The sequence below is a fragment of the Bubalus bubalis genome, chromosome 14 (assembly GCF_019923935.1).
Source record: "Bubalus bubalis isolate 160015118507 breed Murrah chromosome 14, NDDB_SH_1, whole genome shotgun sequence".
Taxonomy (NCBI): Eukaryota; Metazoa; Chordata; class Mammalia; order Artiodactyla; family Bovidae; genus Bubalus; species Bubalus bubalis.
The window spans coordinates 73056384-73073743 of NC_059170.1; the positions used below are offsets into that span (position 1 = coordinate 73056384).

The 17360-nt window shown below is 45.4% G+C and overlaps 1 protein-coding gene across 5 annotated transcripts in view; it reads right to left on the reverse strand.

The window, feature by feature from the left end:
* Positions 1-17360, reverse strand: part of LOC102405658 (ninein-like protein) — a 94705-nt gene that overhangs the window by 55893 nt on the left and 21452 nt on the right. For 3 of the 5 annotated variants that reach the window (XM_025264545.3, XM_025264549.3, XM_025264547.3), the window contains exon 2: positions 1164-1577. The exons of 1 other annotated variant lie outside the window; for it this stretch is intronic. In XM_025264545.3, coding sequence (XP_025120330.2) covers positions 1164-1346 — 183 coding nt within the window. In that variant the 5' untranslated portion in view covers positions 1347-1577. Of the gene's footprint in view, positions 1-1163; positions 1578-17360 lie in introns of those variants that run through there. One more of the 5 variants, XM_025264550.3, reaches the window with a different exon arrangement.

Sequence of the window (17360 nt, forward strand, 5' to 3'; positions counted from 1 at the left end):
TCTCATTCAAAATGAGACCAGTTTTACTGAGTTCTGTGGGGGGAAAAATACTCTTCCTTCAAAGGTAAGATGACCAACACAATTATAGGCACTGCCTTTTTGTTTCTGTTTTTTTTTTTGCAGTCTGTGGGATCTCAATTTCCAAACCAGGGATTGAACCCGGGCCCCTGGCAGCGAAAGCCCAGATTCCTAACTACTGGACCACTAGGGAATTCCCAGGCCCTGGTTTTGAAATGAACATGTGTACCTCCCTGGTGGTCTAGTGGTTAAGAATCCACCTGCCAAGGGAATGGACATGGGGTTCGATCCCTGGTCTGGGTAGATCCCTCATGCTGTAGAGCGGCTAAGCCCAAGCACCACAACTACTGAGCCTGTACTCTCGAGCCGGGGCTCTGCAACAGAAGCCACTGCAATGAGGGACGAAGAACAGCCCCCACTCGCTGCAACTGGAGAAAGCCTACACGCAGCAACGACCGAGGGCAACAACAACAACAAAAAATTATTATTACAAGCATAAAATGAATATGTTACATCTGGACACATTTAAGAAACAGGAACACTAAGAAGCTTCTCAGTGTTCCTGTCAGGAAAGCAAGGCGTGGTCCAGGCTTCAGATGACCTTTCTAGGTGACCTTGAACTTACTAGAGAAAAGAACTCCGCGCACACTTTCTTCCTATCTGGGACAGATACACTCAGAGGGCACCTCTGAAGGCAGGGAGCCTTTGTTCCTGCAACAGCAACGCGCGATGTTTTGCCCAGCTGCTGGACAAATTTCACGCTGGGCAATTCTATGAGAAAATCTGCCTTCGAGGTACTTTGAGGCTGCCTCTGAATGACCCAGCACGTGAGCTGCACACAGATCTCTGTGTTTTGTGAACCATCCATAACAACCTTCCACTCCCCGGACAAATCAGCCGTTAAACATCTTTCTGGAAAAATGGAACAAAAACAAATCTCTGGAAGTTACAATGCTTAAAAAAGGGCAATCTTAAGAAACCTCTTTCTACAACACAAGAGTTCCATAAAAGGAAAAATAGCATCCCATGCCCTCCTAACTTTCCTTTGATGAGTATCTCTAGTCAACTGGTGTTTCTCAGACGCCCACAGCTGTCACCACGGGCTCTCCATGCTTTTCTCTGCGAGAATGAAGTCCAGTACCCACCCTGGCAAACTGGTTGTTTCCGAGAAGTGTGTGCAGGAGGACAGGCAGCTGTTTTTCCAGATGGAGCTTCAGGCAGAGCTGGGTCAGCTCCTCCCGGTCCAGGAAGCCTGTCCCCGTGGTGTCACAGCTGCTGTAGACGTCCCTAAGTTGCGAAACGTAGCGGTTCTCTTCCTCTTTGTCCATCCCATCGCAGGCCGTGTGCGGGACAGGAAGATGCCGCGCCGTCGGACTGGCCCTCACCTCCCTCCACTGTCCCGGGGTGCCGGGCAGTGTGGTTCAGGGCAGGGTAAGAGCTGGGGTGTGGGCACCAGGGTCTGCTCAGGGTGCGCAAGGCTGGAGGAGGTCAGTGAGGCTAGAGATGTGTTTGCAGGGAATCCATCCTCTACTGGCTTGAAAAACCAGAATTACTTTGTTCTGTTAAAAAAAAAAAAAAAGTACCTAATACAGAATAATCAAAAAAAAAAAAAAACAGGTAAGTATAAAGAGGACCAAAGTCATCCAAAATTTCATCACCTAAAAAAATATCATTATTACTATTTTGGCAAATATTCACTCTGTGTTCTTCTCTATGCACTTACACACAGGACCTGCTGGGTGCCTGGCACTCCTGCCCTAGGATTCCAGTCTTGGGCCGAACTCAGGTGTGGGGCTGGAGGTCAGAGGGCACCGAAAGCCCTCTCAAGAGCAGTGATGAGCCAGCCCTATCCTGAGGGGGCTCGCTGAACCGTAGCCCCCTCCCAATTCCACTCAAGGGCTGATTCAGGGGCAAGGGCCCCCACCCTGGGCGCACTGTCACCCCGGTCATGCCAGCTTTGCACATCACAGCTGAGTCCTGGCCATTCAGAAACACTTCTTTTCCTCTCCTTTCCCTCATCCCTAGGAAACTGAGACCCTGACCCAACAGAGCAGGTGCTTTGTCTTCAGCCATCCAGGCATACGCCATCGGTGTGATTCAGACCAGCATCCTACAGGTCAGGCACAAAAGACCTTTCAGGCGTCCTTTGCTAGGATACTTCCTAACCTCCATCCAAGATATGGGTCAGACCAGCTGGAGTCCCAGACCTGCTCCCCAACCGTCAGGGAGGGGACCCGTGAAGGGGGACACCCCCTCGTCCCTCCACGCCCCCGTGGCGTGCTACGTCCCTCAAGGAACCGAGCGTGGGCGATCGACTGTCCTCGCCATGGGCCGGGAGCGTCAGCTGGGTCCCTGGTGATGGCCTCCCCACTTCCTCGCTTTGTGGGTTGCCAGTGCCCCGGCTCCTTATGCTGGCTTTAGGCTTCCCAGGTGACGCTAGTGGTAAAGAACCTGCCTGCCAATGCAGGAGGTATAATTATGAGATGTGTGCTGGATCCCTGGGTTGGGAAGATCCCCTGGAGAAGGAAACGGCTACCCACTCCAGCATTCTTGCCTGGAGAATCCTCATGGACAGAGAAGCCTGGCATGCTATATACAGTCCAAGGGGTCGCAAAGAGTCAGACACAACTGAAGTGACTTAAGCACAGCACAATACTGCTTTCAAAATGCTGGGAAAAATATTGGCAGAAAAGAGTCGCTGCTTCTGGTCACAGGAGCCCTCTTTCCACCCCAGGATGGGGGTCTTTTTTCAGCCAAGATTCAACATGGCAAACCTCAGCACTGAGATGGGCCAGGAAGGTTTGGAAAAACTGAAAGGGTGCCTCCACCCGGGATATATGCCAGGGCTCAGGTCTGTACCACAACCACGCTGATGCCCCTGGCCTCCCCAGGACTCGAGAGTCCTAGAAAAGGGCTGGACAAGTCACTGGACACTCTAAACACCTCGGAACCATGACATCTTTTCTACTGTGCTCATCATACCACGAATGACAGCAGAATCACCATCCTGCACACGGGTCCCCAGGTTCCCAGTTGCTCAAATCCTGTTTCCAGAAATGTTTCCCCTCCCTCCCTCCTGATGGGGAAAAGGGATCAACCCAAACACAGAACAAGAAAGTGAGAAGAAGGGCTTTACCCTGTCCCTCCCAGCAGGGAGCCAGGAGTATATTACTCCGACTCTGTTCAGACTCCCCAGCCTGTGTATGGGGTCAAAGAACACTGTCCCCTAGAATCCCCACGCAGGACCCTGGAAGGGAGACAGAGGGGACCCTCAGGCAGGGTCCGGTGCCCTGCACTGCCCACCCTTGGCATCCAGGCCTACTCACCCGTGAAGTGCAGGCCTCACAGCCAAGTGGTCCTTATAAATAATAGAACGTCCAAGGCCCTCTTCAGTTTCTCTCTTCACCCAAGCTAAATTATTTAATCCTTTCTGGATTCTACAAATACATAAAGGTCCGCGCATGGAAATCACTAGAAAGACCAGCCACATTCAACATTCCAGATAAAGAGGAGCCCTTGGCTTATTCTGGTTTGATTATTTTGAAGTTGGAATCTGTAGATTCTCAGTCATTTGAATGCTATAAAACTTTATTTAAAATTGGAGCATAAACTTTGCTACCAGGTGAGGCAAAAACCCTGTTTTCATCCTGGGGAGAAAAACCTGCCCTCAAACAAACTGAACACTGATTAAGAAACAGTGGTTGACCAGCACTCTGCAGGACCATGCAGTCCTCTGGAGGCCATGAGGGAAGGTGTAGGTTTGCATTTAACTGGAGCACAGCGATGAAGGAATTTAATCCATGGCCCTGGAAATTTGCTGGGTATCAAGACAGGGAGAAGGACTACGGCCTCTCACAAGCAGCTGGGTGTGCTGTGTGGAACCAGAGCATTGCAACCCAGAACAACTCCAAACAAGGTCCTCCAAAAAAACCCTGTAAAAGTGTGCCAACCCAGAACAAGCAGCACCAAGGTCGCATTCTAGATGGCATGTTCTGTATCTGGAGAGATGTTACAACTCTGATTAAATATTGACGCCCAGCCTTGAGTTCCAGAAGAGCAGGTCTGGGCATCATGTCAAATAGCCTTGGGATTGGTAATCAAACTTCACACTTCAGCAGTTCTGAGCTTTAAGGATTAATCTCTGCATTAGCTGTTTCCATGGCTTTTTTTCTTATTTTTTAAAACTTATACTATTCACTTACTTTGCCAAGGTCGGCCCTATCGCAGCAATAAAGCTTGAGAGGCCATCACTTTTATCAAAGGGATTTTCCAATCCAAACAATATAAAAATAAGCTGATGCATCATTTAATTGGCAATTAATATAGTCTTTGCTCTTCCTACAGAGTAGGTATTTAGACTGGGCAAAAGCTTCGCACTTCCAAAAGATTTTTTTTTTTTTTTTTAATTTATTTGGCTGCACCAGGTATGGTTGTGGCACGTGGGGATTTTTAGTTGCAGCATTTGGGATCTGGTTCCCTGACCAGGGATCGAACTCAGGCACCCTGGACTTGGGAGCAGAGAGTCTTAGCCACTGGACCACCAGGAAAGTCTCCCTAAAGATTTTTATAATCACATGTACTTATATTCGTGCTGGGATTATAGCCATAGTCCCAGTGGTTATAAAACATCTACATAATTAGTTGGTTATGTACATGAGGTTATCCACATAAGGTTCTACATATAAAAATGAGCTTCTCTATGTGTATCACTACATGTATGCAAATACAGAAAACCTTACTCTCAGTATCAATATCAACTTCTACCTTAAATTCAACTAGAAAATTCTACCATAAAGAAAGCAATAGTTTCTCTTCTTTACTAAAAGTAGCCAGTAACAGTGTAGAAGAAATGACAGAACTGGAATACTACAATTTTGAATCCCTAGTGCCAGAGCTGATAGGCTACAGATCATCAATGTATGAGTAAAAACAGTTGGGTGGGGGACTTCCCCAGTGGTCCAGGGGTTAAGACTCCTAATGCAGGGGGCACATGCCACATTGCAAGGCCAAAAAAAATTTTTAAATGAGAAACAGTGGGAAACGGTGACGTCATGCCAAGTGGCAAGGGAGGAAACTCCACCAGAGCAAAACTGAGCCATAAAGAGGGACTGGAAGGAACTATTTGAAACTCTAGAACCAGATCTGACACAGTAAGGTGGTGAAAACAGGCTGCTGATCTTTGTAAGAGAGCGGTGAGCAGGAGCCAGTCACTACCCTCGACACTGTGGGGACTGGAGCCGTGAGGACAGCAGCCCAGAGTCCTTTGGCTGGAGCCAGAGCGGGCAATCTGGACCATGTCACCCAAAATCTGGTATTGTGTGTTTTGTTGGTGACTGAGGACCTGGAGCAGATTCTGGCCTTGGGGTCAGCTTCCTTGGGCTGCAGTAGCTTCCCTCAGAGCATCTCTGTTATTGCTGTTTAGTCCCTCAGTCATGTCTGAATCTTTGTGACCCCATGGAGTGTAGTCTGCCAGGCTCTTCTGCCCACAGGATTTTACTGGCAAGAATACTAGAGTGGGTTGCCATTTCCCTCTCCAGGGGATCTTCCTGACCCAGGAAGCCTACGTTTCCTGCATTGGCAGGCAGGTTCTTTATCACTGAGCCACAAGGGAAGCCCTCAGAGCATCTAGGAGAAGGCTAAGACGAGCAGGAAGACTTTGCGGGGGAGGCGTTTGTCAGGTCACTGACTGGCTGCAGACATCGCAGAATGGAAACGTCGGTCACCACGCACAACAAAGAACACACTTTGCAAAAATAGCTTCGAAAAGTCACAAAGACAACTGTAGTCCTCAACTAATAAAAGTCATTAATGTCTGAGGTGTGGGAGAATCAGAACGTCCAGATTTCAACAAAAACTTTCAGAGCATACAAAGACACACACATACTGGAGTCTTTTTTACAGTAGAATTTTTTTATGTAAGGCAGTGTGGTCCATTTAATTTAATTTATTTTTGTCTGCACTTCACGGCTTGTGAGATCTTAGGTTCCTGACCAGGGATAGAACCTGATCCCACTGCAATGGAAGCACAGAGTCCTAACTGCTAGACTGTCAGGGAATTCCCTATACTAGAATTTCCAAACTTAACTCTCTGCACTTCTACCCAAATATTAAACAGCAGTTGCATGGAATAAGCAGTGATAAATTTTCCTTCTGAAGGAACTACAGCGAGTGCAATGGAAGGGCATTTGCTAAAACAGACTTCTGATTCTAAAGACCCCCCCAAAATAACTTTTACCCAGTTTAATCATTGCTGCCCAATCTCCCTCAACATGATGACTTTTTTCAAGGTTTTTTTAAAAAGTATTTTAATTGCAGGATTTACAATATTGTAGCGGTTTTTGCCATACATAGACATGAATCAGCCATGGGTGCATATGTGTCCTCCCATCCTGAACCCCAATCCCACCTCCCTCCCCACCCCATCCCTCTGGGTTGTCCCAGAGCACTGGCTTTGAGTGCCCTGTTTCATGCAGCGAACTTCATCTGGTCATCTGTTTTACATATGGTAATGCGCATGTTTCACTGCTATCCTCTCAAATCATCCCACCCTCACTTTTCCCATAGTTCAAAAGTCTGTTGTTTAATCTGTGTCCCTTTGCTGCCTTGCATATAGGATCGTCATTACTGTCTTTCTAAATTCCATATATGTGCATTAGTATACTGTATTGCTGTTTCTCTGACTTACTTCACTCTGTATAATGGGCTCCAGTTTCATCTACCTCATTAGAACTGACTCTAATGTGCTCCTTTTTATAGCTAAGTAATATTCCATGGTGTATATGTACCATAACTTCCTTGTCCATTCATCTGCTGATGGACACGTAAGTTGCTTCCGTGTCCGAGCTATTGTAAACAGTGCTGCGATGAACATTGGGGCACGTGTGTCTCTTTCAGTTCCGGTTTCCTCAGTGTGTATCCCCAGCAGTGGGATTGCTGGGTCATATGGCAGTTCAATATTATGAATTTTTAAAGAAATCTGTCATCTAGCTGCATTTGTTATGGCAGATGGACATTAAACCAATGTAGTAAGTAACAGCTCATTATGAGTATAAACTTGAATTTTCAACACCGAGCAGGTCTGGCAGTCACGGTCCACCCTTGCTGTCTTCCTCACATGGACTCTAATTGGCTGTTTGATGAGTGATTTCTGTAACCTTGTTATTCAATCCAGATTTCCCAAGGATAACCCACTTTGCCTGTGACCCTCAATCTGAGAATAATGTTACAAAATATCAGAGTCAGAAAAGGGTGGTCCCAAAGGGTGCCATTCAATCACCACACTTCACACATGAGGACCTGATATCATACACTTCAGCACAGAGGTAGATTTCCTCAGTTGGCTGAAGAACGTAGATGGAGTGGACAAGCGCGAAGGCAGGCTGGGAAGGGAACATCTCCTGCCGCTCCAAGTGTGTGGTGCTTCCTTAGCCTCGAGGTGAGACCCTCTATCAGGGAAATCCCTGCCGATGCTTGTAACTGTATACACTGTATACAGCTCAGTGACCAAGGAGCAGCCCCATGGACTCCCCACTGTCTTCTTCTCCTGTCTTAGACTTTGATGGTTTTCAAGATGTACCAATGAGGTAAACCCAGGCAGCTGGAGCTGCTCATGCTGACCATTCACAGCTCCAACCTCTGTCTCAAGGGCATCAAGTTAGTAGGTTAAAATCTGCTCTGGGAGGACTATTTACACCACAGTCATTGGAAAATGCTTCAAAGTAGGACTTTGGGGGACAGTGGGAAAGCTTTGGAAGTATACCACATCACTGGCTAAAATGTAAAGACTGATCAATATCAAGTTTTGATAGAGACATGGAGCAACTGGAATGCTCAGAACTTGTTAGTAGGGGTATAACTGGCACAACAGCTCTAAAAACCTGCTCAGTTTTATCTTCCAAAGCTAAACACATACCCACCCTACAACATGGCAATTCAACACCGAGGTTCCAACTCAATAGAAACCATAGATTTGTGCACCAAAAGACACACTTTCTTAAGCAACATTATTCATTGTACCCTAAACCAGAAGCAATCCCAATATCCATCAACAGTGAAAACATAAGTGGAGACTTTTCTGGTAGTCCAGTGGTTAGGACTCTGCACTTCCACTGCAGGGGCCGTGGGTTCAATCCCTGGTGGAGAAACTGCACCATGTGGCCAAAAACAAACAAAAGTAAAAATAAGTAATTTGAGGCATATTCTGGGAAACTGTAAAGCCATGGAAAGGAATGAGCTATATAACAACCCCGATCTTATAAACATGATGGAAGAAGCAGATATTGCAAGATTCCACTTGCATTAAGTTCAAAAGAAGAAAAAATTAACCTGCAGCGTTAGAAGTTAAGATAGCGAGACTTCCTTGGTAGTCCAGTGGTTAAGAATCCGCCTGACGATGCAGGGGACATGGGTTCAGTTCCTCATCTAGGAAGATTCCACATGTCACGGGGCAACTAAGCCCATGCATCACAACTACTGAGCCCGCATGCCCTAGAGCCCATAATCCTCAACAAGAAAAGGCACCCCAGCGCGAAGCCTGGGCACTGAAACTAGAGAGCAGAGCCCCCACTCACCACAACTAGAGAAAGCCCACCAGCAGCAATGAAAACTCAGCGCTGACCAAAAAAACAGGAAGAAAGAAAACACGATCCAAAAAATGGATTAGCCATATTAAAAAAAAAAAAAAGAATACCCATCTCATTCTTTTCACCAAATTTCAGAAGAATCAGAAAGTTTAACCAAAAAAAAAAAATAATAATAATCTATGAAATACCTAAAATGAAATACAGCTTCTTCATCATCCTTAAAAGAGTGGGAAGTGTGGGGAGTTTGCTTAAAAGTCAAAATTTCTATGAACAAAAGAATAAAGTCGGAAGATAAATGCCAAACAAAAACAACAAAAAACAACAACAAGGTACTATACATTGGGTGACTTAAAAAAACAGAAATGTATTTTCTCACAGTCCTGGAGGCTAGAAGTCCAGGATCAAGGTGCTGGCAGAGCTGGTTTCTTCTAGGATATCTGTCCTTCCTGCTGTGTCCTCATGTGGGCGGCCCTGTGTGTATATGTCTGGATCCTAATCTCCTTTTCTTACAAGGACACAGTCACACCAGACCAGGGCCACCTGCTAGGCTGCACCTGGAGGCCAACCAGCCCTGTAGCTCAGCTGTGGGACCAAAGAAAGACCGCAGATACAATGACGGAGACATCCACCGTTTATCGGACAGAGGCCCTTTCAAGTCCAAAGCACGAGGTCCTCAGGAGTTCTGCTGCCAGCCTTGGGATGACCCAGCTAGTAGGCCTGGTCATGAAGCAGCTGTGAGGCCTCAGTTAAAGTGCTTCAGCTCTTGGAGCCTGGGCTTCCTGAGACATCAAACAAGAAGGCCCTCACGGCCCAAGGCACCTTCATCCTCTGACATCCTGGTTCTCTCAGGTCCATCACCACATCTTTGGGCTCCATTCATCCCTGAGCAGGAGTCCAGGGAACGACGTCTCAGGGACACAGGCCTCAGGGGCCATGCTTCTTACACCTAGAACCCTGGAACCAGTCTCACCACAGACACTGTCTCCTGGCTCCCTCTGGCCTTTGCACAGAGTCTTGGTCAACATCTGCTCAGTCTCCCGTTCTCTCTCCCTCTCTTTTTCTGGACTGGAGAGAAGGCAACATGAATTGTTCTTTGACATCCACGCAGACGTTGGCAGAAGTGCATTATGCACCATTAGCAGCAAACCAATTACATAACCAGAGGTACTGGAGCACAGTGCACGGCGGCCAAACAGACCTGTCTTAAACATCAATAGGGAAACGCCCTGACACTTCAGAGCTCCAGAGTCGCCTGTTCAACTACATTTGTGTCATTCTTTCCAACCAACTTCACAGTGTCCTAAATGCGCTGAAATGTTTTTAAAAATGTGCCTACGTGGAAAATGTTGAAAGCCAGGTCAGTCTCAGGACACAAATGACAGTATTTATAAGACTCTAGCCCAGCTCACTGTACACATGGCCATCCACAAACACGTAGCCAAAGATGAAAATTATGTGGATCAGAAATGGAATCAAAGCTGATAGAACAGTGAAAAAGAACATATGTTAATAAACAATCCAACGTAATGTAACAGAGGGCACTAGTCTCTCTTTTCCAAACACTTTGGATCGTATCACATTTACTCAAAAGAAAAGAGTCTAAAAAAAAAGAAAGAAAAGGGACTGCCCAACAGACACAGAAAAGTGAATGCACAAAGCCACTGCCCTTAAGCCTTTTCTTTTCTCCCTCTCCCACTTAAGTAAAAAATCTACCAGAAGAATATGTAATATGTAAAATGTAATGTGTGATCCTCTGGGTTTGTAAGGCTGACTGCTCCTTTGCCCTACTAATCAAACACTGAAGTGGATTCCAGAGATTTTATTCCAGCTGGGTTGGCACAACTCAAGAGAGACACCATCTGCCCACGATCTTCTGTGGGAATCAGGAGGCCTCCACGCCAGCCACGGCCTTTGGGTTGGAACCTACTCAGCCAGGCCTGGATGCCCCCTCAGAAGACTGGAAGAGGCCTCCCTGGAAAGATCTATGCCCAGGAGTGATGAACAGGGGACGAGCAGATCCTGGGAAAAGGAAGGAGACACAGAGGAATTCAATCAGTTCTCTGGTTGATCCTCACAGCTTCAATGGCAGGTTCGGGAAGCGCCCCCCCTGGTGCACTGTTAGCCTGGGGACCCAGCAAATAAGCAACTTCACCTCTGAAAAGAGCCCCCTGAAACAGGGCAGCCCCACACTGACTCATCTCCCCACTTCTGCATGGGAGGATGCGGGCCTCGGGGACCTGCCGTGCCTTCCTGCTGTCGGATGTTATCTCCCATCCTTGATTTATGTTAGAATCTCTTTTTTTAATTATTATTATTATTTAATTATTCATTTGGCTGTGCTGGGGCTTAGTTGAGGCACGTGGGATCTTCAGTCTTCATTGCGGCACTCGGGATCTTTAGTTGCGGCATGTGGGATCTAGTTCCCTGACCAGGGATTGAACCTGGGCCCCCTGTGTTGGAAGCTCAGAGTCTTAGCCACTAGACCACCTGGGAAGTCCCTACGCTAGAAACTGGCCTCAGAAGTACTTTGGGAAAAGAAGTGCGTGATCTAAGGCATAGGCTGGAGGAATGGCATTTTAAAGGGAGCCGTGCGCTGACGGGCCACGGGGGTCCTGACTTCTCTGAGCATCTGTGTCCCTAACTGGTGGCCTGTGGGCAACAACAGGGAAGGTATTTTCTCATTGCCTTTACGATGAGAGACACTTTATATATAACTAATCAATAGCTGTGCTGGGGTTCTGATGCCGCACGCAGGCTTTCTCTTTACGGCAATCAGGGGCTACTCTTCACTGTAGTGCAGGGCTTCTGTTGCAGAGCACAGGCTCCAAGTGCACGGGTTTCAGCAGTTACAGCTTGTGGGCTTAGTTGCCCCTCGGCATGTGGGATCCTCCCGGACCAGGAATCAAACTGGTATCCCCTGCAATGGCAGGCAGATTCTCATCCACTGTACCACCAGGGAAGTCCAGTTAGAGACAACTTTGAAAAAAAGTATCACCCCATGGCAAAGATGCTTTCCTCTGATTCAGTGGCGGTACAAACTGGCCTGAAGTAAATCCAGCTGGGTTCGCACAAAAACATGGGTCATGAGGAAAGCCAGGATGTGACCTCAATCTTTTAAAGAAAAACACAGGCTGTGCACCCCAGATTGTGTGTGCCTGGGTGGAGAAGGGCTGGATGTTTTATGCCGGAACTTAATGTTTTTTTCATTGGTGCCTGTTCTACTCTAAATATACCCACTAAGTTAATGTTAGTTATTACAGCTTTTATTTCTATAGTTAATTCTTTTATAAGCTATTACAGCCTTGTGAATATTAATAGTTCAGCTTGCTGACAACATCCTAAGTCAAAACCACAGGTTGAGATGAATACAGATGTTGTTTGGTTCCCAAGAAGGCCAATTTGTTCCAGTTCACTCACACACCAGGTGGAGCAGCTAAAACTTCAATAGAAAAAAACAGTTTTGATAGCTTGCCAAGTTTGGGGCAACCACAGCAACTGAAAAATGAATGAGGAATCCCCCCCAAAAAGAGAAGGAAAGACAGAAAGCCCCCAATTCTGCAAATGCTACCTAATTCACCAGACAACCCAACTATGCGTGTGTGGAGCAGCCTCCAAGCAGCTAAGCCAAGAATAAAAGAACTGATGGACTTCCTCGGTGGTCCAGGGGTTAAGAGTCCTCCTTCCAACGCAGGGGACTTGGGGTCGATCCCTGGTCGGGGAACTAGATTCCACATGCCATGGGCAACTTAGCCTGCGTGCCACAGTGAAAGATCCTGCATGCCACAACTAAGACCAACACAGCCAAATAAATAAATACTTTTTAACAAAAAGAATAAAAGAACTGAAATGAGATTTGAGCTGCTGCCCAGAGGCAGAGTTTTCAGTATGAATCCAACAGCGCTGCCTACTAAAACAACACAAATGAACACTCTTCAGAGGAATATAACAGAAACTTCCCTCTCCATGATACACCTTCACAATGTCCGGGACATAGTCCACAATCACTCACAAAAATGAAGAACCAGGAAAGAGTAAGAGAAGTCAAAACCAGAGATTAACCTCAAAATGAGTGAGATGTTGGAATTAGCTGCCTTAGAATCCTTTGCCAGCTTAATTATACTCAAGGATGTGAAAGAAAAGATTCTCCTAATGAAGGCACATATAGAAAACCTCAGCAGAGAAATAGAAACAATAAAACAGCCAAACGGAAATTTGAGAACTAAAAAAACCAGTAATATCTGAAATTTTAAAATTCAAATAAAGGGCTTAATAGCAGAATGGATATGATAGAGGGAAAAAGTCAGAGAACTTGAAGACAGATGAATAGAAATCATCCTATCTTAAGAGTAGAGAAAAGGAAATTATTTAAAGATTAGCCTCCGGATTAAAAAGAAATGGCACCCCACTCCAGTACTCTTGCCTGGAAAATCCCATGGGCAGAGGAGCCTGGTGGGCTGCAGTCCATGGGGTCACACAGAGTCGGACACGACTGAAGCGACTTAGCAGCAGCAGCAGCAGTAGCAGCAGCAGCATACGTCCTAGGAGGAGAAGAGAGGGAATTGGGCAGAAAAACGGACTGAAAAACAAATGGCAAGATTATCCCAAATTTGGTGAAAAACAAAAATGTACAGACTCAAGAAACTCAGTAAACCCCATTTAGTGTAAAAGTTAATAAACTACATCCAGGCACATCAGAGCCAAACTGATGAAAAGCAACATAAGGAAAAAATCTTGAAAACATTCAGGGAAAAACAACACATCAAATATAAGGACACAATAATTCAAAATGATTGCTGACTTCTCAGAAATAATGCGCTCCAGAGAACTGTGTAACGCCATCTTTAACATGCTTAAAAACAGCAACAAAAAGAAAACTCTGTCCAACTATAATTCTGTACACCAAAAATATCCTTCAAGGGATCTTGTCTTCTTTGCGGCATGCGAACTCTTAGCTGTGACATGTGAGATGTAGTTCCCTGACCAGGGATGGAACCCAGGCCCCCTGCATTGGGAGCACAGAGCTTCAAACTCTGGACCACCAGGGAAGTCCTCAAATGCATTTTCAATTAAAAAAACAAACTGAGAGAACTGCCAATAGCCTTGTGCTAAAAGAAATGCTTTAGTTGAAGAGAAATTATGCCAGATGGAAATTTATATTTTTAGAAAGGAATAAACAGAATCCCAAAAACCAAATATCTGATTAAAATGAGAGAAAAAAGTTGTAAACTTGGAAAAAATACAACCAAAGTTAAAAAAAAAATACCACTGTCTTGTCAAATTTGTAAGATATGTGGATGTAATCCATATAACATCTATACTATCAAGGTGGGTGAGATGGGGGTACACATTTGCAGGATTTCTATATTACACGTGAAGTGGCAGAATATCAATTCCAAATAAATTATGAAAAGTTAAGTCCACAAAAACACCTGCACACAAATGTTTACAGCAGCTCAATTCACAATTGCCAAAACTTGTTAGTAACCAAAATATCCTCCAGTAAGTGAATAGACTTCTCTGGCAGTACAGTGGTTCAGATTCCATGCTCCAGATGCAAGGGACACGGGTTCAATCCCTGGCTGGGGAACCAAGATCCAGTATGACACACAGCATGGCCAAAAAAAAGATAAACTGGAGTACATCCATACAACAGAATATTATCCACCACTTTTTAAAAATGAGCTAGCAAACGTGAAAAGACTTGGAAGAACTTTAAATACACATTCAGTTCAGTTCAGTTCAGTTGCTCAGTCGTGTCCGACTCTTTGCGACCCCATGAATCGCAGCACACCAGGCCTCCCTGTCCAACACCAACTCCCGGAGTTCACCCAGACTCACGTCCATCGAGTCAGTGATGCCATCCAGCCATCTCATCCTCTGTCGTCCCCTTCTCCTCCTGCCCCCAATCCCTCCCAGCATCAGAGTCTTTTCCAATGAGTCAACTCTTCACATGAGGTGGCCAAAGTACTGGACTTTCAGCTTTAGCATCATTCCTTCCAAAGAAATCCCAGGGCTGATCTCCTTCAGAATGGACTGGTTGGATCTCCTTGCACTCCAAGGGACTCTCAAGAGTCTTCTCCAACACCACAGTTCAAAAGCATCAATTCTCCGGCGCTCAGCCTTCTTTACAGTCCAACTCTCACATCCATACATGACCACAGGAAAAACCATAGCCTTGACTAGACGGACCTTTGTTGGCAAAGTAATGTCTCTGCTTTTGAATATAAGACAATCTAAAAAGGCCACATACTCTATAATTCCAAATATATGATATTCTGGAAAAAGTAACACTGCTGAGACAGTGAAAAAGATCAGTTGTTGCTGGGGGTGGGGACAAGGCATGGATGAACAGACAGAGCACAGGGGATTTAAGGAACTGAAACTTCTCTGCACGATACTGTAAAGGTGCAAACATGTTATTATGCATTTCCAAAACCCATAAGGTGTAAAACAGGGAGTGAGCCCTAGTGTAAACTCTGGACTCTGGGTAATCATGGTATCAATGTAGACTTGTCAACTACAACCACAGTGGTGAGGGATGTTGGTGGTGGAAGCTATGGGGTGGGAGAAGTATTGGGTTGGCTAAAAAGTTTGTTTGGGTTTTTCCATAAGATATTACAGAAAAACATGAACAAACTTGTTGGCTAACCTAGTATCTGGGAACCCTCTGCACTGTCTATTCAATTTTGCTGCAAACCTAAAAATGCTCTAAAAAATAAAGTCTATTAATTTTTTTAAAGAAAACAGAAACAATGGTTGGATAAAATACTGAAACATGCTATAACACTTAGGACTCTTGAGAACATTATACCAAGCGAAAGAAGCCAGTCATAAAAACCACATATATTATGATTTCATGTATATGAAATGTCTAGAAGAGGCAAATGTATAGAGACAGAAAATAAATTAGTGGTTGCCCTGGGCTAACAGGGGTGGGATGTCTGAATGAAATGGGGAATGATTGCTAATGTGGGATTCTTCTGAGATGATGAAAATGTTCTGAAAGTTGTTGTGGCCATGGTTGCACAACCCTGTGAATTAAAAACCACTGAATTATACATATTAAATGGGTGAATTGATGGTATGTGAATTGTATCTCAATAAAACTGTCATTTTCTTAAGTAAAGCTGCAATTTTTTAAAAGTAACTGGTTAGAACCCATAGCATGCATACTTTAAACATTAGAATGCTGAAGAATACTGAAGAAGTCTCTCGACTTCTAGAGATAGAAGATAGACTTCTCATAGTGATAATTCACAGGAAGGCATGTCATAAGTATCCACACACCTAACAACAGAGCCTCAAAACAAACAAAGCAAGAACTGAAGGAACCAAAGCTAGAAACAGATGGAAATTTTAAACACCAGTTTCTTAACAGGTAATAGAAGTAGATCCAAAGTATGGGGGGATGGATATAAATAATGTACACAATACCCTCAGCCATCTTGTCGAAAATAAATATGTTGAGGATTGACCCATGCACACTACTGATGTATAAAAGAGATAACTAATGAGAACGTATTGTATAGCTCAGGGAACTCTATCCAATGCTCTGTGGTGACTTAAGTAGGAAAAGAAATCTAAAAAAGAGGGGATATATGTATACATATAACTGATCCACTTTGCTGTACAGCAGAAACTAAAATAAGATTGAAAAGCAACTCTAGTCCAATAAAACTTAATTTTAAAATATGTTGAGTATAACAAGCAGTGGTTAAGCATTCATTTCATAATAATTTTTGTCTCCTTGGAACCTCTAAAGATCTTTCAGTGGTCTGAAATCTTTCTTTAAGATTTACTACTATCTTCTTTGCTCTTATTATTTACGTATTTACTCTGGGCCGTGCCAGGTCTCCAGGGCTGCACATGAGCCTTCTCCGGCTGCGGCAAGTAGGGGCCGCTCTCTGGCTGCGGTGTGCGGGCTTCTCGGTGCGGGGGCTTCCCTGGCTGTGCAGGACTGGATCTAGGATGCATGGGCTTCAGACGCTGCGGCCTGCAGGCTCTAGAGCACAGGCTCAGAGGCTGTGGTCCACAGGCTTCATTGCCCTGCAGCATATGGAATATTCCTGGAACAGGGATGGAACCTGTATCATAGGCAGATTCTTAACCACTAGGTGAACCATCAAAGCGGTCTCTTAAAGGAGGTGACCAAAGCAATTTGCACAGATGCCTTTTTCCTTCTTAACACCCTTTCCAAACACAAAGACTTATTGAAAACCATCCCATTTTCCCCAAGACACAATCCCTGTATTCTTTCCTCTTAGATGTTTTAATTCTCTACTCCCTGGAACCCAGGTGGTTTTGACAAGAAGCCCTGCTCCCCTGCAGAAATGTGCTGGGGGCCAATCACAAGCCGTCAGCCAGAGATAGACAGCAGCCAGGCGGGTGGGTTTGGAGTGCTGCAAACAGCACAGCAAAGGAAATGGACCTGGTCTGCACCCCCGTGTCATCACACAGCAGCGGCACCTGGCAGGCACTTGTTCATTTCCTATCAGCAAGCAGCAAAGGCGAGGCACGAGCCGGAGCCTCCTGCTTTTCCCAGGAGGTGGTTTCACTGCCAACGCCTTGTGATGCTCTCCAGGGTCTTAGGTTCCATAGCACGGTTGCTTTTCAGCAGTTACCTGCCAGCTTCTGACTCATGAGACCTGTACAACCTCCTTCAACAGATTGTGCTTAGTCACTCAGTTGTGTCCGACTCTTTGCGACCCCATGGACTGTAGCCCGCCAGGCTCCTCTGTCCATGGGGATTCTCCAGGCAAG